The sequence below is a fragment of the Euprymna scolopes genome, chromosome 19 (genome assembly GCF_053919585.1).
Source record: "Euprymna scolopes isolate OS-2025 chromosome 19, ASM5391958v1, whole genome shotgun sequence".
Taxonomy (NCBI): Eukaryota; Metazoa; Mollusca; class Cephalopoda; order Sepiida; family Sepiolidae; genus Euprymna; species Euprymna scolopes.
The window spans coordinates 35,807,850-35,834,996 of NC_136500.1; the positions used below are offsets into that span (position 1 = coordinate 35,807,850).

The window sequence follows — 27,147 nt, forward strand, 5'->3', positions numbered from 1 at the left end:
TGCTCAGTCATGTTTGAATTAATAGCACCTTTAGATAAAGTTTTAATGTTAAAGTAGGAGTGCATCAGGGTTCTGTACTGAGTTTGTCGCTTTTTGGTTTTGTGTTTAAAAAGCATTGTCCAGAGTAAATTTTTTTATGCTAATTTTTTTTAGTACTTACCTTTGAATTCATGGAAAGTCTTTAAGGAAGAATGCTATAGAATGTAAAGACCTGAGAGTAACTTCTGTGAAGACCAAATTGATAATCAGTGGTTGTAGTATTAGAAAGCTCTCAAAAAGAAGAAACTTCTACTGCTCAGTTTGTGGAAAGAGTTAGATTCAATCCAATTTTTGTGATACCCATAGGCATTAAATACAAAAGAAGTGCAATTGTATAAGTAGTAGGTTGAGAGCGGATAATCAGTTTATGTGCAAGAAGTGTATGACAATGGAGATGGATGAGAACTCAGATGTGGAGGAAGTATAACTTGATGGTGAAGCTGTTGAGGTTGTCGAAATTTTGTTAACTGTGCGATACCATTAAAGCAGGTTAAGTCTCTGCCAGAAAAGGGGACAAAGTTGACGAAAATTATACTAAAATAGAGAGAGAGGCATTATGGTATTCCTGACCTCATAAGAAGAATAGGAAACCAGCACAAAACCCCCCCAACTTTTTTAAGATTTGAGAACAAATACTACTCTTTGAATTATTTATTTGCAAAAAAAATATAAAGATTTTATATTCAGAACAAATAAAGCACAAGGCCTCCAAAAGTGTGGAAGAAATGATGTTGTTGGTCATCATTGGTCAAAAATGATTAAAAAATGTTTATTCTACTCCTTCCTAGAATAATTCCAGTCATCACGATTACCATATTTACTCTAAGGAGTCATCCTACTTAATATATCCCCAGATGGTTTTTTTTTTTTTTTCTTTTTTCATAAATATGATTATTACACTTTCATTTTAGCTCAAAAGCTGATTTGATACTTGTGAAACAATGGATGATCTAGTTGTTAAGGTTTAGAAAGCTATTATGGAAAGTAAAGTAACTTACAAAAACCAAACTGATGATTAATGGTTGTAGTTTTGGAAAGCTCCCAAAAAGGAAAATTACTCTGTTTAGCTTGAGAAAAGGGAGTTGAGTGTAATTGAATTTTTGTGAAACCTGTTATTATTGCATACAAAAGAAATGCAGTTGTATTACTGGTAGGTTGAGAAATGGTAACCACTTTGCATACAAAAAAATGTCAAACAATAAAGGTGAATGAAAACTCCGATGTGGAGAAAGTATAACTGGATAGGTATGGGGTAGAACAGGTAATGGTTGCAAGAATTAGGAGTGGATGGAATAAGTTCTGTCATTACTAACTAATAGTCGATTAAGGAAAAAGTCTATCAGGAATGTGTACACAATGTGATCTATGAAAGTGAAACCTGGTCAGTTCAGAGGGGAAGGTCAAGAAAAACATGAGAGGAAGTGATGAAAGTAAACCTGAGGGACCTGTCCAGAGACAGGTTAGTCTGGAAGTAAATTTTTTAATGCCATCCAACGCATGCCAGCATCTAAAATAGATGTTAAACCAAATACAATGATCTAAAGCACAAGTTCACAAAAAGGTATTTTATGAACTTAAATAAGTTCAGAACCCTTCCATGACTCTTTGGACACCCTGTATATTTAATTGTGAGTTACTTAATTACTTATATGTATATTTACTTGCTTATATACTTGTATGTATATTTAATTAGGGGTTTACATAGATAAGAAAAACAATGTTCATAGTTCGAATGACCATGCAGAACAAAAAGGATTCTTTAGTGGAAATAATGAGGAAAGCTGAGTTGACAAATTAATGGTTTTGAATTATCCATAGATCAGAAAAGTCATAATCCAAAATTACATTTTTGTTAATGTTTATTTGATATATATAGCTTTCATAGAAGTTCAAAGTGAGAACTGTTTCAATGGTTCAAAATGGTGTTTCTACGTTTTCAGTCAGTATTGCATACGACAGTGTGAGAGAAATAGGTATTGTGTATGCTGCATCTTTGTCAGCATGTATATGCATCTGACTGTATGTGTGAGTTGAGAATTTAGCTCTCCCAAGCCCACCAAAGAGGAAGCAAAGTAAATATAATATCGGTCTTAGGTCTGTCTTGGATTTTGGCTCAACTGGTTGATTGAGAAAAAAAAAATTGGCCTTATATGTGCACGAGGTAGATCATGAATGCAAATTTGACAAATTCACACAAATCTTCTGATTTTTTTTTTGTTAAATCAACTGGGACTATTTACACTTTTATTTTTGCTCCAAAAGGTAAACTTCTGCTAGATATTTATGTTATGAACAGAGGAGGTATATTTATGATATTTTTCATTTTTGCAATTCTAAAATGTTGATCTTTTTGTTAGAAATCTTTTTTGTTAATTGAAAACATTTTATTTACAGGAATTGAAACTGAAATATTATCAATTGATGATTGAATTGGATGAACATGAAGGCTCCTATCTGGCCATTTGTACACACTACCGAGCCATTTACAACACGACAGCCATTCAAGAAGACAAAGACAAAATGGCTGATGTAAGGCAACACAGTCATTTGATTTTACTTGTCTGAAATATTTTTACTGTTGAAATAAAAATTTTCTAATCTTTTATTCAAATATAAAGATTAATAACACAAAGATAGCTCGATAGTGCAATACTAGACCTACTCTTATATACCGCTTCACTAGTAACAGACACACATTTTTATGCTCATTTCAAAAGAGGTTTCATAGAATTGTTTCAGCCCATTGATATTTTTATACATAGTAGTTTTCTGCATAAAGGTTTATTTTGATTATCTTTATACCAGTAGGAGAGCTCCTTGATGCAAAATATGTATGAAAAAAACATAAAAAGAATCACATCAACCAATGGATACTGCCTATCACTGACAATTCGATACATTCACAATTTTATTTTTTATACCCTCATCATATATCACACGCTGCATACACAATTATCCATTATCATCAGCATAAATTGCGTATAAGCTTTACAGTAAAGTTGTCACTAAATGCACTGTAAAAACATGGAAAATATATAAAAACGAATAATGTTAAACACATACAAACATGAATAGCATTGGAAATGTGAACATCAAATGTCAGTGCATTTATTGAAATAGTTGTACAGTAAAATTTATACACCATTTATGCTAATGATTCTGGATGAAGCATAATTTTTTTTTTTTTTTTTTTTTTTTTTTTTTAATCAATTTTCACCCCAATCAAGGCACAGTGCCACTTTGAAGTAGGGAGCTACTATTAGGGACATAAGTTGCAAGGGCATTATGAAGGGAGATGAGTAGCAAGATGTTTGTTCACATTACACTTGAACTTCTGCATGTCAGTACAGTTGGGAAAGCAGAATCCGGAAGGGAGTTCTAAGGTCTAGCAGTTCTGGGGAAGAAACTATTGGAGTAAAAGGCTTTCTTACACCTAGGGATCTCTACTGTGAAGGGGTAGGACTTAGTTGCTTGTCGGGTTTGTTGAGGGTAGTCACATTGAGGGGGTACAAATGCTTGTCGTTCGTCAGAGCATTCACCGTTAAAATACTTGTAAAACAGGCACAGGGATGCAACATTTCGTCTATGAGGCAGGGGCTGAAGCTTAGATGACAGTTCGGGACCTTTCAGGAGCGAAAGACTAGTAGCAGATGCACCAGCCCAAATGTGACAGCAGTACTCCATACATGGGTGAATGATGGCCTTGTAGAGGTACAGGATACTTTTGGACGTTAGTAGTTTTCTAGCACGGTAGAGAGAACCTGCCTTCTTTGCAGCGGTTCTGGCAAGGCTCTCAATGTAATTGTTCCAACTCATGTTTCCTGTGAACATTAGGCAAAGGAGTTTAAAGGAAGTACTTTCATGTAATGTGTTCTTGGCCATTGCTATTGGTGGTAGAGAAGGTTTCTTGTAATTATTGAAGGAAACAAGCTTAGTCTTGGCAGCATTGAATGTGACCATCCATTTTTGTCCCCATTCCACTACAGATTGGAGGTCATCCTCTAGTGTTTCTGCCATTTCCTTAGATATGTGTTCATTTGTTTTCCCCTCGTGCCTGTTATAGAGAGTGCTATCATCAGCAAATATACCCATCTCCAAAATAATTTTATCAGGGAGGTAATTTATGAATATCAGGAATAATAAAGGTCCAAGGATAGACCCCTGAGGTACTCCCGCATTTATATTGTTTAGATGTACGACCGTCGAGGACAACTTGGATTTTTCTCTTACTTAAGAAGGATTTAATTACATTATGTATTCTTCCAGTGATTCCATATGATCTAATTTTCCTTAGAAGACCATTGTACCATACCCTGTCAAAAGCCTTAGATATATCGAGGGCTACCACTCTACCCTCCCGTTTTGTTCAATGAATGGTATATACGTTCAGAGATTACAGTTAAGATATCTGTTGTGAAACAGGCTTGCCTAAATCCATATTGTTTGTTGGTCAGGAGTTTAGCAGCTGTAAGGTGTTTGACTAGGGCTTGATTAATTAAGGACTCAAATATTTTAGCGAAAAGCAGGAGAAGGCTAATGGAACGATAATTTAATGGGTCAGTTCTTTCACCAGAATTCTTGAAAACTGATATCACAGAAACAGTTTTCTAGCAGTCAGGAAAGCAAGATTTGTTAAGGCATTTAATGTAAAGTTTGGAGAGAACTGGAGCAAACTCAGTGGAGCATTTTTTTAATAGCACAGCCGGGATGAGATTGGGTCCACTTGCTTTTGAGGTGTCTAGGTTTTTTATGATACGATGTACATGAGAAGGGGTGATTTTCAAATTGTCTAGTGTGGCTTCTGTCTGCAAAGGAAAGTCGAGGAGGGAGTGGTGTCCCAGGTCCAGTGTGGAATTTGAGGCAAACCGACTGGCAAGCATGTGATGAGGCTATAAAAAAAAATTGCTTCCAAAATTGTGAATTTAAAAAAATTTTTTACAAAGGAGTCACCATTTATCAAAGCCCAGAGGCCACTCGAGGATCCTTGCGTGCACAGTACTCAATGGAACAATATCGTAGTAATCGTTACTAGTGGAAATTTGGTGAATTGGATCACTTTAAAGGGATGACTCATCAAGAATTTCTCCATGTTGGACTTGAAGACAATCATATTGTAGTCAACTGGAAAGCAGGGAAACGGTAAACAGTTCCACAGACGTGCAGTTCTAAGAAGCTTTGTTCATAGAATCCATATTTAGGTTTAGGCACAGATAAAGTGTGGGGAAAATTATTGATAGTTTTTCGTGAAAGTTTGGCAAGGGGGGGGACCATAGATTGGAGCTCAGACGAGCACTTGCCATTAAAATAACGATACAACAGAAACGAGTTTGTAACGTTTCTTCTGTGGGAAAGAGGTTTCAAGGAAGAGAAAAGAGACCCCCCCCCCCCACACTAAAATGTATCGGATTGTTGGTGACAGGGAGTAGCTATAGTTGATGTGACTCTTGTTTTTTTATTTCTTAATTTTTTTTTAATGAATAGTTTGCACTGACTAGTGCCTCAATTCGTATAAAATAATAATAAAACATGCTGAAAACTACTGCATCAAAAATAATGATGAAATATTTTTTAAAATACTGACATAAAATGGAACATCACTTTAACAAAAACATTGTAATTAACATGGTAAAAATGAAAAGTTTTAAAATGACACGATAGAATAAAAAATGTATGAATGTGCAATGCTGGGGTGAAGAAGTTTTAGGTTGCTCAGATTTTAATGTTTCCTTTTCCTTTCTTTACAGGCTCTCAAATGTGTTGTCCTTTATCTCATTCTGGCTCCGTATGACAATGAACAGGCAGATCTCTTGCATAGAATTGGCCAGGAGAAAAATCTTAATGAAATTCCAAAATACAAGTAAGTTAAAATTCACCAAGATATATATATATATATATATATATATATAAAATGGTAAAAAATAAGATAATTTTATTTTTCTTATGAAAGGAATTAAAGAAAAATTGTACTCCACCTTCTGTCATATGGCTCTGTATTTTCTTTTTTTCTTTGTAGAGATTTACACAATTTGTTCACAACATCAGAACTTATTTACTGGAAACCGTTGTGTGCAGATTATGAGACAGAACTGAAACAAGGTTCCAAAGGTTGTCCAGCCACACATGTGTTCAGTTCTAAAAATGCAGGATCTTCAAAAAGATGGCAGGACCTCAAAAACAGAGTTGTAGAACATGTAAATCTTTTTCTTATTTATGTTTAAAAGAAAAAACTGCCTTCCACCATCTATTGATTTAGTTTTAAGTATTCTTTTTAAATGTATGATTTGCATTATATAATTTACTTAAATCTATTGTCATTAAAAAAAAAATAGTTTATGTTTAAACTGCCACCCTTCAAAATAAATGTCAAAATATTTTAGTTTATATTTATTTTATATTTATATCTTGATAATTTTTCCTTTTCTTATTATTAAACACTTTCATTAATTACTGCTAATATGACTAAATCTATTGCATAGCAAAATAGGACAATAAAATTACAAATGAATAACACCATTAATTTATTATAAACTGTTAAAAAATAGTTGTGCACAGTAGGCATACAAACAGCTGTTTGGGTTTTTGCTCTCTCTCTCTCTCATACACATGTATATTATTATATCTTTGCTCAAAAATCTGCATAAACATGGGTAGAGGAGTCTACCAGCAAAAATCGCCACTCGGCTCTATCCCATCAAGTGGGGACAAAATCTCCATATTGATACCAAGCTGTGTATAGATTAATGATCCTTATATTCTCTGAACAATGACTCGGAGTGTTAGTGGCAGGTTTATAAGAAGCATGCATATCAACGGTAAAGGCAAATGAAAGAAGAACACTGATTCATAGTCAAAATGATTATTTATATATATATATATATGACTACTTCATTTAATCACATAAATTAATATACAAAAATATAATTTTATGCGTGAACTTTAAGTATTTACTTCAACAGTGCTCAATACATAGGTAGAACTAGGTAGTAAGTTATAAAAATATATATGGCAATTAAGCTACACAGAATATTCCGCATTTCATCCATGCTAGGATTCATCAGGCTTATGCATAAGCCTGACGAATCCTAGCGTGGATGAAATAAATTTATATATATATAATTTTTTTTCATATATATATATATATATATATATATATATAAATTAATGGAATAACGAAGGGGGGGGGGGAAAAATGAATAATAGAAATCATGATAATGATGAGAAATAAGTCACTCAAAGTTCTTGATTATAAGACGTACTGTCAAGATACAAGGTTCTCATGACTACAAAAAGAAATACGGGTCACCATGTGGATTAATGTGCACAAATTTTAAAGTCATGCAAAGTTCAAAGTATAATCTCAGAAGAAAAGAACAGTCTAACAGGTTTGTTAAACAACTGATAAAATTATCTTCAATCTTTTCCTGATTATACAAATGTTTGATTCTGAAATACATAACAGCACGGCGCCTTCTTTGAATATGTTGAATTCACGATATTCAAATATATTGAATTCATTGTCCTCAATGGATTCAATATATTGCATTCTGTCCTCGTGAGTAGACATGCACGCTGTGATAAATGTGCACCTGTGCTCCAGTCATATCTTTCACAGATAAAGATAGTTTCCGATTTTTGAGTTGGCTTTTAGACTCTTTTGACAAAATGATTCGTTTCACGTCTTATTGAAACAATTACAAAAGTTGGTTGCTTTTCTATCTCTTCTATTTCAAGAGTGTTTCCATAAGAATAAACATTATCAGTTTTATTTCCATTTGCCCTTTTTCGGTGGTCAACTGGAGTCAATATAATCCTTTCTTGTAGAAGGTTGATTTTAATTTCTTCAATCTTTTGCTCGCACATGGCATGCATCTCCACATGCACACCTACATACCCAAAATGAACAGGTTAATTTGATTGGATGATGGGTTGTTGCCAGGTTGCGATTCTAAAATAGTTTAGACTCACACTCCGCAAGTCTAGACACTGGTGATGACACTTGATTGTCAGGTGATTTGGCAACGCTCGTGACAGGAATGTCACATGTATAGCATTAGTGATGGGACGATTCCAAAATTTTTGAAGATTCTGATTATTTCAAAATCACTAAATATTTAGTTATAGAGTTGTTGTTCTTTTGATTACCATAAAAATCCATGTGATATATTTTTGTTAATGTAAAAATGAACTCGTGTTGATGATTTATACATTTTAATTTTATTTGTAGCTTAAAACCAATACACATTTACCATTCTATCTTTAGTAGCAATAATGGAAAATAAGTTTTAAACAGAAACAAACTAAATAAACAATTACAAGAATCGTTTTTGGCATCAGAAAATAAGCACTATTTGTTATGATTCCGAGACCTTCAATGTGTAAATCTTTTTTGTAATCTGTTTAAATATCTATATAATCTTTGGAATATTACTTTATTAATAAATTAAAAATTTTTAATAACTTGAAAATTTTTGGTTTTGATTCAGTAAACAAAGAATGATTTACAATAAAAATGGCATAAATTTATTCTGCTTCATTTATAAATTTTATCGGTTTTTCATTGGTTGATGAATAATGTGATACAATATAACAATACGCAACTATAGATCAAGGAAGATAATCGAAAAACAAAAATGGGGTTTTATAATGCATGATTCCAAATTGAACATGAGTTTTCAGTTTTTTTATTTATATTAATTTTCCAGATCTTCAGATTTCGCTTAATAAATTATCATCTTTTACTTCTCAGCAAAAAAAAAAAAATGGAAAAATGTTTGATCTTCTAATTTTTTTTTTTTTTTTTTTTTTTAAGAACATTCGTGTGATGGCCAAATATTACACCCGAGTTCGCATGTGTCGTATGGCTCAACTATTAGATTTATCAGAAGATGTAAGTATTTGTTCATTTTTCTACGAGTTTATACATTTCATTTGCCTTGTGTTTACCTTTAAAAAAAAAAAAAAAAAAAAAAAAAGTAAATCTTTTATGTTTTTTTTTTTTTTTAATTTCTAAATTGATCCTTTTAACTTTCTGCCTGTCCTGAGTATTACGATGCAGAGATCAGCATCATATACACTATATATTACATGCCATATACAGGGCAAAGTTTTTTTTTTTTTGCCTGTATTTACTTTGCTATGTTGCTTAACAATGATACTTTTGATCTGCAATAGCTTCAACATAATAACTGTACCATGTTCAGGTGGATGTTCAGGTTGCAAACTGAGCGATGCTATCAATCATGCTTCATCAGAAATTTTGTAGTGGTGAAATCATGGTTGCTTTACAAGCCCGACATCTTGGGTGGTTTGGCCATGTACAACGTGCTACTTCTTGCTTCAACACTAACATTTTTTAGTATTTCGGGCACTAGGGAATTTTAAAGACATGGCTCCAGTGTGTACGAAACTATATATGATTGCATGCAACCTGATGGGTGTCAACCATTTGAACCAAACACTCATAGCATACTAAATACCAGAAGCGGATGCTAGTTCTAGTTCCAGTGGAAATAAGATTTTAAAACAATCTTATAACTTCCACTTTATTTTATAAAAAAAAATTAACCCATAAAAAGCAAATAAATGTAGACAGGTGAAGGTTTAATGTTTCCTTTTTGTTTTTTTTTTGTTTTCTTTAAATATGAATTTCTTGAATCTGATTGTGAACCTGAAAAGTTCATTAGTTTGTAAAGTTGACAGTTTGAAATCTAGAATTGCAGTTTACAAAGCTGAAATAATTTTATGCTTTTTTGAAATTTCTCTTTGTTTATTGCAAGAATTTGTTTTCAGCACAATTATATTTGAATTGTTTTTTTTGTTTTTTTTCAGGAAACTGAAGAATTCCTCTCCAATTTGGTCGTGAACAAAACCGTTCAGGCCAAAATGGATCGCCTGGATGGTATCATCAATTTCCGTCAACATAAGGATCCAAACAACATTTTGAATGATTGGTCCCATAATATCAGCACGCTGATGCAATTGGTTAACAAAACCAACCATCTCATCACCAAGGAAGAAATGGTGCACAAATTACATTGAAACATGACCATTTTATTTTCTCTCTGCCATTTTTAATTGTTCTTCTCTGCAAAATTACATCCACTCATCAGTTTAACAAGTTTCTTGTCAGCCATCTTCTAGCTCGAAGTCAAAATTGTTTATGGCAACTTTATTGTTAAAACTGAATGATCAGCTGAATTTATAATAAAAATTAAAAAAAAAACTTTTTGTTTTCTTGAAATTTTTGGTAGGAGAAATTGCATTCCACCATATTTTAAATGTTTTCCCTCAGTTATTCGCCACTATTGTTGAGAACAATGTGCTTACATATTTATTGAATCAAAAAGGATTTGCTGCTTTTAAATTTCTATAATTCCTAAACACCAAATTTATGACATGGATTTTCAGATTTATATCTTTCAATATATTTCATTTTATCTATAGACCCCCCACCACCACCACCACCACCACAAAAAAAAGAAATTCTAATTTTCAAGATTGTCTAACTCAAAAAGTAGATTACAAATAAGTTAAAAATTTTATTTAATTTACAAATTTAAAAACTAAAAGCAATTTTTAACTGTGGATATACATGAAAAATTTTCATTAAAAATGTGCAATATATTTGTTTTTTAATCTGATGTCTTAGAGTACAGTAGAACCCAGGATAAAGTGGCCCTAGGATACTTTTTTTTTTTTTTTTTTTCAGGTTACGATGTGGAATAGGAGTTTTTTCTGGCCCCTGGTTAGGGTGTTTGCTTTGTTATTTGATTATATACACATGTATTTTATATTGCACTGTATTTTGTTACTAATTTTTAATGCTGTATTCCGGGGTTCTTCTGTATTTAGATCCAATCTGTAAATTGTTTTTTGTATTTAGTTTCAAAACAAAGCATTAAAAGTAAAGAAACTTATTTAGATGTCTAAAAATCTATCCAAATCTTCAAACAATTCTATTTTTAAAGTTTCTAGACAAAGAACACATACACGTGTTGACTTGTGTTTGAGTGAGTTTATATGACAATATCTTTCTAAAAAGACATTGGATACTTACGGAGGGATCACTTGAAGGTTGCCAACATCCTTAAGTGAAAGTGTTTCTGTGGAACAGACTGGATTCAAACTTGGCAGTCTGTATAGTTAACCATTTGACCACCGTTATTTCCGTTGTTGTGTTGAATGAGCAATCTGAATTAAATGCATTTTCTTAATCTTCGGGCTATAATCAAAGTGTGGTATATGTTCTGGTCAAAGATAGTATGTGAAGCAATTTAAAAAATTTTATCTGATGTTGTTGAGCATCATTCATTTCATATGAATCAAATTACTGTTGGCATTCGTTTCCCCCTATCTTTCTAGTTAGAATTATTTCTAGAAAAACATCAGGTGCATGCCAACATCCCTAAGTAAAGGTGTTTCTGTGAAACAGTTTGGGTTCAAACTTGTCAGTCTGTGCACTTAGCTACCATCACCTCCTTGATGTCACTGCTGTGTTGAATATGAAATTTCAATTAAAATACACTTTCTTAGCTAAGAATCATTCTATTCAAAGATAGGACAATAATTTTGGCAGGAAGTTTTCACATTTGTGATGGAAATCCATAGAATGGAAATATGTCAGAATTCCTACAAGACTACAACTAAGAAATTTTCATAAGTTTTAATAAATACTCCAAATTGTTGTTGTTGGTCCCAATATCTTGAGCTTTCTTTCTCACTATAAAAGGAAGGATATATAGCAGCTGGGTTAGGAGTGTTGTATAAAAAGGAATGCTGAACCCCTACTTGTCTGTCTTTGTTGTAATGATTAGATGGACATGCAATGTCAAGTCAGATCAGATCGAGCATACCAGCTCTGATACCCTATTTAGTGAGGCTGAATAAATCAAAGCTAGATACACACTTGACAGTCAGCTATATTGGTTTGACCATGTTGAGAGGAGTGACTCTTAGATAAGGAAATGCAAAAATCTTGACACAAGTTGGTGATCACGTGGCCCCTGCTTGACACCATTGCCAACCCCAACATTGTTTCAATAGTCTTTTCTTCTTAATCCATATTTTAGTTTTTGTTGAGGCAGAGTTCGTCAGTTGATGTTAGCTCATCTCAATCTCCAAAAAGCCCTTCTGATCTGGCTTCCATGAATTCTAAGTCACAACTGTTCTCAATTCGACTGTTGTTGATTGTCGCAAGCCCAAGACTATCTGCTGAGCACTCCCAACTTCTTAAGCTCCATGCCAATCCTAAAACTAACTCTAAATATATTTCCGTCAGATCCTTTTGTTTTTGTCATCTGCCACACCTTCATTATAAATCCACCTCAACTCTCCTTTGTGTATGGTGTTGAACAACTTCGAATGTGTTTGCATTTCCACTAACCCCATTTATTTATCTGATAAACTTATTTTCTCTTGTCTTGTTATTTTTTCCTCCCCACATTGGGAGGGGAGCACAGGAGCACGTCTATAATATCATACACTTCCCATGCCCAATTTGTCCCTTATTACATAAACTAGCAGTTCAGCCCGGCTTTGCTTGGGTCCTATGTACTGTTCATAACTTGCCCTACGTGTGAATACACTTTAAGATTTTCAATGTTTAGACCAAAATTTTTCTGAGTAATTTTGTAGAAACTGCAGAGGTTAATTTTTTAAAACTTTTACCCCAATTTTGACCCCTTAACATTTATTTTGGTCTCAAATCAAAATACAAAGTTTTATCCATGTCCAAGTTACCTACATCTAAAATTTCAAGTATTTTATCACAAAATTGGGGGAGGAATTTGGAAGAATCAGCAATGGTCAACTCTTTCAACTGACCTTTTGTCAAATTTTCACCCCAAAACTGATTAAAATGCTTGCCCTAATTTGAGTCGAAAATTTGAGTTGCGAAGGGGTCAAAGTTCAAAAGATTTGACCTTTGCGGTGTCTAGCAAACTACTCAGCCAAATTTGGATGTAAACATTTGAAATTTATACATAACGGATATTCAGTAATTTGGTAGAGACTGCAGAGGTCAAATTTTTTTTTTTTAACTTTGACCCCTTAACATTTATTATTTTAGGCTCAAATCAAATTAAAATGTAACCTACATTTAAAATTTCAAGTGTTTAGACTCAAAATTGGCAGAGGAGTTTGGTTGACTTTTCAGAAGTCAAATCGTTGAACTTTGACCCCTTGACAGCCAAATTTCTAGCAAAAAACCGATTAAAAAGATTTCCCTTATGTCAAATCTAGAGTCTTGTTGCCCGGGTGTTTGTAGGTGTGGGTGTTAGGGAGGGGGGTAGACCAAAACAATGGCCGGGTGTTTGGAGGTGTAAAAGAAAAAAAAAGTTTTAGTAGTAAGGTGGGCTTGAACCCCGAAGCCTTGACGCGAAGGTGAAAAGGAAAGAGAAAAAAATGCCGAGACACAAGGGGAGAGGAATTGATAAGCACGTTAAGTTAACGCTTATAAATTGAAATGGCCAGGTGCAAGGAGTTAAGTCGTGTGATGTTTGACCTTGAGTTTTACTGCAAAGTGAAAGAAAGATGCTGAAAAGGTTTGATTGACATGTGGCCACTTAATGAGGTCATCATGGGAGAGTTACGATGACGTAAGCAATGGCTAATCAGCAGTGAATACTTTTAGTGCGGGGCAGTTTTTAATGATTGTTTTTTTTTTGGGGGGGGGGGAAAGCGGCTCCCCTGTTTATTATTAGGGGAGGAGTAATAAAGCAATTGATATGACAGAGCCAACATTCATATATTCGATTCGCGTTTCACTTTTTTTATACCGTAAAAAGAAAGCAACACGCGGCGATCCTAAAATGTGGAATATTTAACTTTTCAAAATCGCGCAAATTAAATAGACAGGCGACCTCCGTTGTTAACTCGTAAATATTATGATTCAGAGGTGATATAAAAAGTTTTAAGAATAAGCAACCCGAGCGAGAACCAACTGAAAAGCCTTTTGTGGACATACACAAACACACATTTTCGTTTATATACATATATAAGATAACTTATGAAAAAGCAGAGATATTACAGGCAACCAAAAGGCCAACTGAAGGATAAAGGTTAATGATATTGTCAATTAGCAATTTAACATCATCTTGAAAGTATTAGAAACATTGAGTGAATTTTTGTCCCCTGACAAACGAAGGATTGGATCTATTAATTCACTCATGTTTGTTTGCACTTTTCTCAACCTTGCATTTTAAGAAATTTTTGCACATGGTGAAAGTAAATTTTAGCTAGAACAGATTTTCCGGGATAACTTTGGTTGCCCCCCTAGGGGCCATTAAAGCAATAAAATTGCTTGAAAATCGTTCGTCTGTTCATTTGTTCGCATATGCCCTAGATATTTTTGAAAATTTGCATAAACATTAGTCATGGTGAAAGTAAATTTTTCACTTGTGGTGAGGGACCCCATGCTCTAATTGTTTTACTTTTATTCACCCCAAATAAGCAATATTACCACTTGGACATAGAAGGCTATTTGGGACTAAATCTACAAGGACACTATGTAGGGAGTTGAGCATCAAGGTGTTTGTTCATGTTAAATTTAAATTTCTGCATATTCATACAGTCAAGGAAGCAGAGTGGTGGAAATTCCAAGTAACAATTCAAGGGAAAAACTATTAAATAAGAAAGCTTTTCAACATCTAGGCATGTCTGCAGTGAAGGTGTGGGATTTTGCTGCTTGTCTGGAGTATTTACATCGAGGGGGGGGGGGAACAAGTGCTATGAGCTCACCAGAACACATTTCATTAAATTACTTATAAAACAGGCACAGGGATGCAGCATTGTGACGATGAGACATGGGTTGGAGACTCTTGTTTGAGCCCCGTCGAAGAGAGACGAATTGTAGATGTATCAGTTTAAAGGAGGCTAAAATAATCTACACATGAGCTTTGTAGAGATACAGGATCCTGACAGGTGCGAATAATTTTCTTGAATGCTAGAGGGAGCCCATCTACTTTACAGCCGACTTAGCAATGTCTTCAATGTATTTGTTCTAATTCATGTTGCCTGTGAATGCTAAGCTGAAGAGTTTGAACAATAAACTCTCAGGTAAGGTGTTATTTGTCATGAGAATCAGTGATTAAGGTTTTTTTTGTATTTGTTAAAGAAAAAATTACCATCCATTTACGCCACCGTTCCATTACAGACTGGAGGCCCTTTTCTAAGGTTTTAGCCATTGCTTTAGAAAACAAAAACAAAAAAACTTTATAGGTATATAGATTTACAAGCAAGATGAAAAATAACTGCATTGTGCAGGAATTTGAGGAAAAAAAAAAAAGTCTGAAATGTATTTGCATTATGTAGAATCATGTATTGTTTCTATTTGGATTGTGCACACCATTGAACAAGATAAGATACATTAAAGTAAATTTGTTAAATGTTACGATATTGGATTAAAATAAACAAAAAACAAAACAAGCAAATATAAAAAAAGTTCATCTCTTCAGAATTTTGGTTTATACGAGAGAAAAATGATGAAAGAAATTATTGTTTTTCAAAATGGTGGTCAAGAGAGCCGCTCTCCTGTTACTTATAAATCCATGTAGAAAAGATGATTCGTCCAGAGATCCCTCTATATTAAAAAAAATAATAAAAATCTATATATAATGTACAGATCCATGATACAACAAAAATTGTGTAAATTATTCAAATAGTTTTATTTTTAAATAAGAAAATAATTTTTATACATTTAATGGAAATTGAAGTATTACAACATAAATCTTGCAAGCTTTGGTAATTCAAAGCTTGCAAGATTTATGTTGTAATACTTCAATTTCCATTAAATGTATAAAAATTATTTATTTGAGTTATCTCCCTTTGTTTTTCAAAATGGTGTTACTTCTGTTACTTATAAATCTTGATTTTCTTATTTAAAAATAAAACTAATTGATAATTTACATGATTTTTGGAATATGTTTTTGTTTTATCACAGGTAGATACATCATGCAGATTTTTCTGTATTTTTATTTTTTTAATATGGAAGAAATTCTGGACAAGAACTAACAAAGTTTTCTTTTCCGCCTGAAAATAAGAGTTCATTCCAGCACCAGAGTTTTCTTAGAAAAGAACAAACGTCGACTGAAACATTGAAATAAAGGGGAAAAAAATCATGTTTATTAATTTTTATTGAGATTTCTACTTGAAAAATGATTATTTGCTTTCATTTTTAAATCCTAAAAGGAGTCAGGGTTTTGTCATAATTGGTAAATTCAAGTATCAAGTTCACAAATAACGACCAATATAAGAAGGCCAAATAAAGAAAAGAGTTTCACCTCACCTTTTTTTTTTTTCTCTTTTCTAAAAATTTTTAAAAATTTTCGTTTATTTTTTTAATTTTAATAAATTTTTTAACTTGATATTTTTCTTGATTTGAAAAACGTTTTTTAGTTCTTAAAAAGCATAAAATAAACGTTACTTTGTACTTTTTCGTTTTCTCACTCTTTCTTCGTTTTGCTGCCATGTGTGCTAGAGATGTTTCAAAGTGGGACACGTAGATAATAATAATAATAATAATGGATACTTTTTTAGCAAAAGTGCAGAATAGTTAATAGTCTAGAAAATTGTAAAAAAAAATTTTTTTTAAATAAAGAATAAAAAAAATCAACAAAAAAAAAAACAACAACAAAAAAACAAAACAAAAAAACCCAAATGATATAGTATATCAAACAGTAGAATTTAATGATCTACCAATCTATATACTTTCAAGATGCTGAAACGGTTAAGTTTTTCATTTAAAAATTTGATTGATTTATTTATTAAGCTATCTTTACAACACATAAAAAAGATGTCCACCTGTTTCTAAACTGTTGGAGGAGGGAGATTATCATGCCTGATAAAATAGTAAAAAAAAACTAAAAGAATAAACTACTACTAACCCTAAATTCAGAGGGAGGTTTGCCACTAACCTAGGGTTAGTAGTAGGGCAAGTCTTATTTCCATGTGCTAGAAAGTGTTTGTCTTAAATTCTATGCAATCATGCCAAATGTAGAAACTATGCATAAATAGAATTTCATGTAATAATTAAGTAATTGGTGACTATCTCTTTTTTTGTTGTTTTGTGTTGTAAAGACTCCTTTGAATTAAAAGAAAAAAACAGTTTCAGCACATTAAAAAGAATCCAGATCAGCTAATTAACTTCTATCATGTTTGATATAAGTCATTTGTGAGTTGTTTCTTTATAATTTCTCGAGTATTAACTATTCTATATAATTACCCTTTTTCATTTTTAAAGAAAAAATTCAACTGGTTCAGTTAAAAAAAAAAAAAAAAACGTAGTCATGTATGGATGTTTATTTTCTGCATATCATCCATGATGCATTGCTTTTGGACAATCTGCAACCAACACAGTGGTGCAGTATGTCAAGTGGCAAGCCCCAGGGCTGCAAAAACTGTAACACCTTCCCTTACCAAGGGCAGAGTGTTGAACTTACAGAAGGAATCGTCCATCAAGAAGCAAAACTCAAAAGAGAAAAATGTCAAGTATGAGTTTTTTTTTGTTTTTTTTTTGATGGGGTAACGGGTGGGTGGAAGAGTAGTGTGATTTCATTCTCATTTCCTTTAAGGGTGTGTGTGTGTGTGTGTGGGTTTGTATTTGTTTGTGTGTGTGTTTGTGTTTGTGTGTGTGTATTAAAGGCTGTTGTCTTTTTCATTCTCAATAGAGTTAGGGAGAAAGAGAATGAGAAGGTGCAGAAGGCTCATTGTTAAGATCCTGTCGACAGCGCTTGTGTTTCGTAATATTGATCTATAACATTGCACACATAAGAAGCCACATCAAAGTCCTCTTGTTCATAGCGACGAATGAACGGGTGGTCCTGAATAAAACCAGAAAAAATTGATTAAAAATTTTTAAATTAAAAAAAATAAAATAAAAAATAAACGCATTAACATAGGAGAAAAGTGTAGTATCTGTTCTAATACTATACTTCATCTATTCTTGGTTAGTGAAGAAGAAATTTTTTTTTTTAGATTGAGACAATTTTAATGTTTGTTCAAATCCGGAATGTCCCTTTTTGGAGAGCTGGATTTTCCCAACATTAAAAACTGACTGTGTCTAAACATGCCCTTATGAGGAGGAGTGAGGAGATATTTAAATAGAAAAAAAAAAAAAAGGGGACATTATTGCAAATATACAAATACATTTTGAAAAGATGACTTAAAAACAAAAACCGAGTTTTATTTGATTTCAATACAAGTTATTTTCTTGCAAATACTGTTTACAAAATGGAGCGAAAATTAATTCCTGAATTCAATTCAATCTTAAAATGTTCTATACCATTAATGGTCATTTGCTAATTTCTATTCATAAATATTGACAAAGTTTCAGATGGAAGGGAAATATTCAACAAATGTCCACCATAGTCAGAAATGCCTAAACTTTTTTTTTTTTTTTTAATTTTCTTATTTTGTTCTAGCTGGAGATGAGGCATCCTACTGGATGCCAGACATTCACCTGCTATCCCATACATTCAAGCTGAAAGATCTTTTTAAGATTCTAATCATTCCCTTTAAGTGCAATTGTTTGAATCTTTCTTGCACTTGGTTCATCAGGTATATTTGTCAGGTAGTTTTAGAAATTCTTTTTTAATATGTCCGGTTGTTTCTATAATAACTGGAATGATGGAGATCTTAAGATTCCAGTTTCTTTTCATGTCATAATAAGACGTTGGTATTTCGTTATCTTCTCCCTCTCAGCTCTGTTTAACCAAGAATCATTGGGGACACTAACTTCTACTAAGATGGCTTTTTCTCTTCTTGTCCTATACACATTTAATAGCTCCATTTTCTAGGTATGTAGTTGTAGGAATTACGAAATTCCTCAACTGAGTCTTAGAGTTTTATATTGAAAATAACATTTGGCTCTCATAAAATAATAGGAGGTACCTTAAATAAGTTTCCAAATTTTTTTCATACGGGCACTTTTATCTAGTCCCCTCCAAAGTAATCTCCTCCAGCTGCAATGCACTTGTTGTACCATCCCAACAACTTCTGGAAGGCCTCATGGAAGTTCTAGAGTTTGAGTGTGTCACAGCCTCTTTAATCTCCTCAATTGTCTCATAATGACAGCCTGTAAGGTTTTCGTTGAGTTTAAGGAATAACCAAAAGTCACAGGGAGCAAGGTCTGGATGATAGGGAGGGTGAGGAACTGCTTTGATGCCCATCTTGGTCAAATAGTCTGTGACAAGGATGGAGTTGTGGACTGGTGCATTGTCGAAGTGGAAATACCACTGACCTGATTTGAAGAGTTTTGGCTTCTTTTGACGGAAACTCTTCCTGAACTTCCTTAAAATCCAACATAGAATTCCTTGTTGGCTGCCTGTGCAGTGGAAACCCAGTGCATGTAGATCATGCCCATGCTGTTAAAAAAAAGGGATCATCATAAATTTCTGGATGGATTTGGTCTGTCTTGCCTTCTTGGGTCTGCGAGAGCCAGCATGCTTTCCCTGGGAACAGTCACTTGGTCTCTGGGTTATGGTTTCATCGCAGATCACCAGAGCATCAAAATCTGCAGGATCTAAACTGATCAGCTCGACCATCTCCCTGTTGTCATGACGTTTTTCTTTCTGATCTTCTCTGAGCATCCTTGGGACAAACTTTGTGCAAATCTCCCGTATCTTCAGTTCCTCATGAATAATTGTGTGTACACTTTCCACTATAGACACATGACAGTCCTTATCCATAAAATTCTTTATTTGGTTGATCAATTCTGGTGTTTTAACTTCTCCCACACCTCTCATCATCCCTCACAGACTCCCTGCGTTTCTTGAATCTCTTATGTCACTCAAAAACTGATGCTAAATTCATGCAAGATGGTCCAAAAGCACTCTGAAGCATTCCATACGTTTCCGTGGCAGTTTTCCAAGTTTAAAACAGAATTTTATTGCAAATCGTTCTTCTACAGTGTCCTCATGTCCAGACTACATTTTTGAAATTCACCAGCTGAGACAATCAGGCTTTAGTAGTGTATTCCAATTCCTATTGTAGTTGTTTATTTGAACCTAAAATCATCTCCTAAAATATATAGCAATAACATAAAATTTTCGAGAATCTATAATTTTAAATGCCTGTATAAAAAAAGTCTGGGAACTTATTGAAGGAACCTTGTATTTCCAACGATCCAATTATTCCATTTGTCGCTGATGTATTAAAATCTAACAATCATATTTGGTTTCATCAAAACAAACTCCTAAATCATGTTCACCATTTACTTTTATGATGTGACAGTAAAACTGGTCAATCAACTGTCCGAGAATAATTATTAACGAATGAATTAAACCTGATGACAACAGGTAATAAAAGAAATAAAATCTAATTAATGATTCTTAAATATTCTATTGTTCTAATAAAGAATTTAATATTTAATAAAGCATGTGGACATGATCGCATCCCGGCTGTGCTATTAAAAAAATGCTCCGCCGAAGTAGCTCCAGTTCTCTCCAAACTTTACAACAAATGCCTTAATGAAGCTTGCTTTCCGGACTGCTGGAAAACTGCTTCTGTGGTATCAGTGTTCAAGAATTCCAGTGAAAGAACTAACCCATTAAATTATCACTCCATTAGCCTACTTCCACTTTTCGTCAAAATATTTGAGCCCATAATTAACCAAGCTCTAGTCCATCACCTTACAGATGCTAAACTTCTGACCGACCAACAATATGGATTTAGTCAAGCCCGTTCCACAGCAGATATCCTAACTGTAATCTCTGAACGTATATACCATTCACTGGACAAAGCTGGGAAGGGTAGAGCGGTAACTCTAGATATATCTTAGGCTTTTGACAGGGTATGGTATGAAAGTCTTCTCAGGAAAATCAGATCATACGGTATAACTGGACGAATACTAAACATAATTAAATCCTTCTTAGATAAGAGAAAAATCCAGGTTGTCCTCGACGGTCGTAGATCCAAACAATATGATATAAATGTGGGAGTGCCCCAGGGGTCTATCCTTGGACCTTTATTTTTTCTAATATTCATAAATGACCTCCCTGACAAAATTGCCTCGGAGATGGGTATATATGCTAATGACACCATGCTCTATAACAGGCACGACAGGAAAACAAATGAACACATATCTAAGGAAATGGTAGAAACACTAAAGGATGACTTCCAATCTGTAATGGAATGGGGACAAAAATGGATGGTCACATTCAATGCCGCCAAGACTAAGCTTGTTTCCTCCAATAATTACAAGAAACCCTCTCTACCACCAATAGCAATGGCCAAGAACGCATTACCTGAAAGAACTTCCCTTAAACTCCTCGACCTAATGTTCACAGGAAACATGAGTTGGAACAATTACATTGAGAGCCTTGCCAGGACCGCTGCGAAGAAGGCAGGTTCTCTCTACTGTGCTAGAAAGATACTAACGCCCGAAAGTATCCTATACCTCTATAAGGCCACCATTCGCCCATGTATGGAGTATTGTTGTCATATTTGGGCTGGTGCATCTACCACTAGACTCTCGCTCCTAGACAAGGTCCAAAAGAGAGTTTCCAACCTGATAGGTCCTGAACTGTCATCTAAGCTTCAGCCTCTGTCCCACCGATGAAATGTTGCATCCCTCTGCCTGTTCCACAAGGATTTTAATGGTGAATGCTCTGACGAACTGCAAGCACTTGTGCCCCCACGACAGAAATGCCCTCAACAAACCCGACAAACAAACAGCTAAATCCCACCCCTACATAGTGGAGATCCCTAGATGTAAGAGAGCTTTCTACTCCAGTAGTGTCTTCCCCAGGACCATTAGATTTTGGAATTCCATTCCGGCTCCCTGATTCCCCAACTGTACTGACATGCAGAAGTTCAAGTGTAACGTGAACCGACATCTTACTGCTCAACTTCCTACATAGTACCCCAGTAGCTTATGTGGCAATGTGCCTTGTTTGGGGTGAAAATGTAAAAAAAAAAAAAAGAAAAAAAAAAAAAGAAAAGAAAAAATACCAATAAAATCAAAGTCAAAATTAATTTACTCAATTAATTAAGCTTCATGATTATCAGTTTTCATAATCGATCATATAATATTTTTGCAAAAATCAAGGCAACAAAATATAAAATGAGATCATTACATTGTGTATTTTCTGATGCGTTACAATTTTTTTTCATAACTGTTTAGACAATTTTAATTATATCATTTAAAAATATTCCAAAACAGCAACTCTTCACACTCAAAGTACACTACACATATATCAATACATTCATAATTTCTATTTTTAGAGAACAAGCAGTTGAACCTAACTACACATATTTTCATTTTGGTTTTTATTTTTCAATAGTCTTTGTATTTAGTAATTGCCCTATTTTCGTATTTCTACTTTTTAGACGATATTTCAACCAATTATCTATTTTAATATTAATTTAATCTTTTGTAGGTTTTTTTTTTATTTTAATAAGTATTTTTATTCCTAATTTAATTGATTTATTTCCAAATAGTAATCCACCCCTATAAATTATATACTTATATGCTCAATTATTTCTTCCACAATCTCTGATAGTTTCGTACAAACTTTATTTACATTCTACGATCTGCTGATAATTAATGCTTAAAATTTTATTTCTTAAGGAATTGTAATTATAAGGTTAATTTAAATATTAATTTTCATCCCATACTGATTATGCCAATAATTTAAATTTATTTTTTCAATTCTTATCATTATCCAAGTATTTTAATTTATTATTACTGCAAAATCCTTACCTTTAAAGGAAGATAACTATTTAGTCAATTTTTACCAATTTATCAAGATTCCATGCATTCATAATTTGATATTTAGACTTATTTATTAATCACCCTCATTTCATTTTAAACTTATAATTCTAAAATTATTTTCTTTATAATAATCTCAGTTCAACTTCTCAATTTTATAATTTGATTAAATTTATTTTAACCTATCCTAATCTTTGTGTTATTGAAATTACCCGGGTTTTATTTTATCCATAGCTATTATTAAAATTAAAATTACTTTAATAATTTATTTCTATGAAAACAGCTTTGTATAACATCTAACTTTTTGTTTAAACTTTCCTCTTTTGAATTCACTACGTGGTATGCATCAAGTAAACATAGATTACATCTTTTTGATTCACTCGGTTTATACTTTCTAGCTTTATTTGCTATTGACCATTTTAATTCAAAATCTTTTTTATTCTTACATAATTCCCTAACCCAATCACCTAATGCAGCTGTGTTTCTCTTCTTATTTTTAATAATTATTTTTGTTCTATCCTTATTTTTATCATTATCCTCATTCTTATTTGGTTCATTCTCTGATCCAATTTAAAAAAATGCAAAATGATTTCAGTATTTGTCCTTAAAAAAACATTCAGTTCTTCCTAGGTATATCTTTTTACTATTATCCACCTTGGATTCACATTTGTATATTATTTCAAAAATTAAGCAATTGACCTCCAATGGACATTCCTTAGGTATTCTGCAGTTACATTTTACTCCAAATTTATTTCACTTGATTCAATCCTATTATTATTCACTATTTTGTTTATTTTATCATTAGAACATATTATAGTATTACTTAGATTGGCAGTAATTAAGAATGAAAGTTTTACTGTGTTCTTATTAAGTATTTTACTTAATTTATTTTCTGAGGGGAAGTTCTTATCAATTATTTGTAAAACTCTTTAGGGATATTATTTTGTATATGCTTGCTGGAAGGAGGATTAAACCAAACTTGCTGTTTGCATCTATTTTTCTTATTCTTAATAATATTATTACTATTATAGGCTTCTTTATTATTTATAATTTCATTCTTTTATTCTCATTATTTTTATACCTATTTTTATTCTTTATATTTCTTCTTCCTTTCATTGCCATTTTATATGATATTGTGTAGTTTGTTCTGCTTAAATTTATTATTCACCTCCTTTATTTGATTTTTCCTTATTAGTAAGATCTAATTAAAGCTTCATTATAATAATCCTTATTTTTATCAAATAGATTCTTATTTTGTGATAACTCAGATATTCTGCTTGTTCTCTAAAAATAGTGATTATGAATGTATTCATATATGTGTAAGTAGTCTATTTGTCTGTCTGAAGAGTAGCTGTTTTAGAATATTTTTAAATGATATAATACTTAAAATTGTCCAAATAATTATGAAGCAATAATAATGCATACGAAAATACACAATAAGATGGAAAATGGTTGCTACCCCATGAATCTTCTAGAACCTTCCAGTTGTAGTCCATGAAGATAGTGGAGTCACACAATGATAGATCTAGTACTGAGTAGGTGCCTGAAGCGGAATGAAAGTATGTGTTGGATTTAGAGTTTAATATGCACAAGTCATTGTCGTTAATAATTTTTTCAAGAATTTTTTTCCTTTCTTATCCAAGTATGCAGATCCCCATATATTGTTGTGACTATTAAAGCCACCTAACAGTAAGAAGGGTTTAGGTAACTAATTTATTATTTAACTCAGCTCTACTTCGTCTATTGGATCCTGGGTTGGGATGTAATTAGTGCAGATATTTATAGTTCTGTGTAGTGTGGCTGTTGTAGCAATGGCTTGAATATTAGTTTTTAGATTTATTTTGCTTTGTGGGATATTATTTCTAATAAGAATAGATACTCCTCCAGAGGCTCTCTGTTGGGTATTGTGGATGTGGTTGTATTGTTTGTAGGTTTTTATATCTATTTTATCTTCAGCTTTTAAAAAGGTTTCTTGGAGACATATGATGGCTGGTTGATGGTTTGTTAGAAGTAATAGATCATTTATGTTAGGTTTTAGGCCCTGGCAGTTCCATTGGATGATTTTTTTGGGTTATGGTTTGATTTTATGTATTTTTTTTTTTTTTGTTAGTCGTTGTTGTCTGATCTTCAATCTTCCATGCCCATTTCCTCAAATCTGTTTTGGATTGAGTCTCTTGGCCTGGAAGATGAATGTGGTTTGTTTATTTTGGTTTTAACTTTATTGGTTGGTGATTTGTTTCCTTTTCCTTCATGGGCGATTTTTGGTGTCTTTTTTTTTTCTCGGTGAGAGGCGGTTGTTTCTATGGATGTTGTTGCACTTTGAGGTTTTATGGGTCTTTTGAGTTTAGTTTTGGCTTGGGAGTTTTGTTCAGTTTCGTAATTTTTATTTTCAATGTTGATTTGTTTTATAGTTTTTTTATTAACTCTTCCATTAGTTCTCTTATTTCATTGAGCAATTTCATAATATTTTGATGTTTGATGAATTTGCTTTTGTTGTTTGGTTATTTGGTCAAGTGGTATGCTGTATGTTTTTTTTTGTTATTTCAGAATATCTTGTATTTTCCGTTAGGTTATGAGCTTCTTGGAAAGTTATATTTTTGGTATATTTTATTTTAGTAATTTCTTTTTCTTTCTTCCATTTGTCATATACTTTTGAGTTTGCACTATGGCCTTTTTGACAGTACATTTTGGCTCTTTTTGGCAATCTGTATAGATCTCATTTTCTCCACACCTCAGGCATACTGGAGAGCATATGCACTGGTGTCGATGATGTCCGTACCTGTGGCAGTTGTAGCATCTGAGGGGGTTTGGTATGTATGGTTCGGTGTTCATTTTTTTCATACCTTATTTAGATGTCACTTGGGATTTGATGGGTGTTAAAAGTTAGGATGTAGGAGTTTGTATTGATAGTTTCACCATATCTTTTAATTTGGATTTTTTTTTACATCAATAACATTTTGGTTTCTCAAGTTAGTCTTGATTTTTTTCAAGGAGCACAGAGATAATTCTGAACTCCTGATTACTCCTTAACTGGTATTCAGCGTTTTGTGGGGGGTAGATTTTTACATTTTAGTTGTTAAAAAGTTTCTATTTGAATATTTCTACTATATGTTTTTGCCTTTCTACTTCCATGTGCCGTTATTTAGTTTCTTGAACATGATGTTTGAAAACATTTTCTCTATTTTGAAGGGAAACACTTGTCATCAGTTCTCCTTCGGTTGCTTCTATAATTATAAAATAAGGAAGCTTTTAATTTAGATTTAGAGATTCTGTTTCTAAATCTGAACTAGATTTATCTGAAACTTTACGATGGTTTCTTTTTTGAGAATTTTTATTTGACATTTATATATTTTGGATTTTTCATTTCCCCTGTTCCCCACCTGCATCGGAGCCCTGTATGGGAAGTGTTGGAGGGGGGGAACCCATTCGCCCCAATGCAACAAGGATACAGAAGTATACTCATCCTGCTGATGGACTGAAGCACTCGTGTTTCCTTTGTGTTTTCTAATGGCCTCGTTTCTATAAAAGATGTCAGTTCTCCAGACGTTTTTTTATCCATTCTTCAGCAAGTTGATTAATCCTTCAGCCACAGCTTACTAAATCAGTTTATTGTCTAATGTGGGAAGTGTGAATGTATTTCCTTGTTGTGTTTGTCTGATTTAGTGCTAGTCATGACCAACCGATTGATTGGATTGGGCCTATCCAACCACCCGTCTTAGCCCAAGTCAGGGCCAAAGTAGTGCGTTGCATCTCATATCCTAAAAGGACCTTGAACGTGATCTGCTCAACCACCAGGATCCCGTCCTTAGACATTACGGGTTGCCACCCACAGTCAACAGGTTGCCCCATTGAGGAACTTTTACTCTTTGCAGAGGGGCAGCCAGTGTATTCTAATGCCCCAGTGACAGGGCGAGGAGAACAAGAGAGAAGGATGAAGAGGGAATGAAAGAAGTGGAGAGAGAGGGAGTAACAGAGAGAGAGAGAAATGGAGAATGAGGGATAGAGAGATGGAGGGAGGGAGAGAGAGAGAAAGATGCAGAGAGAGGCAGAGGGAAGGAGAGAGAGACAGAGATTGATGGCTGGATAGAAAGAGAGAGACAGATAGAGAGAGATGAAAGGAGAAAGAGAGACGGAGGGAGATTCATAGATAAGAATACATGATTTGTTTGACTACATCGGAAAAAGTATTGAAAAATAAAAATAAATAATTTTTGAAGTAAAATCATTTTATGAAAGAAAGACATGTTTTTGAACATAAAAAGAAAATAGACTCACGAGCAGTTTTGCATATTTTGGCCTTCTTCTTTCATCTTTTATTAAACTGGAACAGAAGGAAAAGAAAGTAAAATATAACTGATCGAAGGATAAATTTTCCCAAGAATTTCTAAATAACTAAAACGCAC

The 27,147-nt window shown here is 33.2% G+C and overlaps 2 protein-coding genes across 8 annotated transcripts in view; one reads left to right on the forward strand and one right to left on the reverse strand.

Annotated features, from left to right (window-relative positions):
* The window catches only part of LOC145303522 (26S proteasome non-ATPase regulatory subunit 12-like), a 58,499-nt gene extending 48,237 nt beyond the window's left edge, over positions 1-10,262 (forward strand). The window contains exons 8-12 of the mRNA XM_080144967.1: positions 2,434-2,568; positions 5,784-5,896; positions 6,053-6,230; positions 8,849-8,926; positions 9,868-10,262. Of these exons, the coding sequence (XP_080001093.1) occupies positions 2,434-2,568; positions 5,784-5,896; positions 6,053-6,230; positions 8,849-8,926; positions 9,868-10,077 (714 nt within the window). The 3' untranslated portion in view covers positions 10,078-10,262. The remainder of the gene's footprint in view (positions 1-2,433; positions 2,569-5,783; positions 5,897-6,052; positions 6,231-8,848; positions 8,927-9,867) is intronic.
* A 5,889-nt stretch (positions 10,263-16,151) lies between these two features.
* LOC145303523 (dual specificity mitogen-activated protein kinase kinase 4-like) overlaps positions 16,152-27,147 on the reverse strand; it is an 84,130-nt gene continuing 73,134 nt past the window's right edge. For all 7 annotated transcript variants that reach the window (XM_080144975.1, XM_080144969.1, XM_080144970.1 and 4 more), the window contains 2 exons: positions 27,020-27,065; positions 16,152-17,855 (listed from right to left, as the gene is read on the reverse strand). In XM_080144975.1, the coding sequence (XP_080001101.1) occupies positions 17,745-17,855; positions 27,020-27,065 (157 nt within the window). In that variant the 3' untranslated portion in view covers positions 16,152-17,744. The remainder of the gene's footprint in view (positions 17,856-27,019; positions 27,066-27,147) is intronic.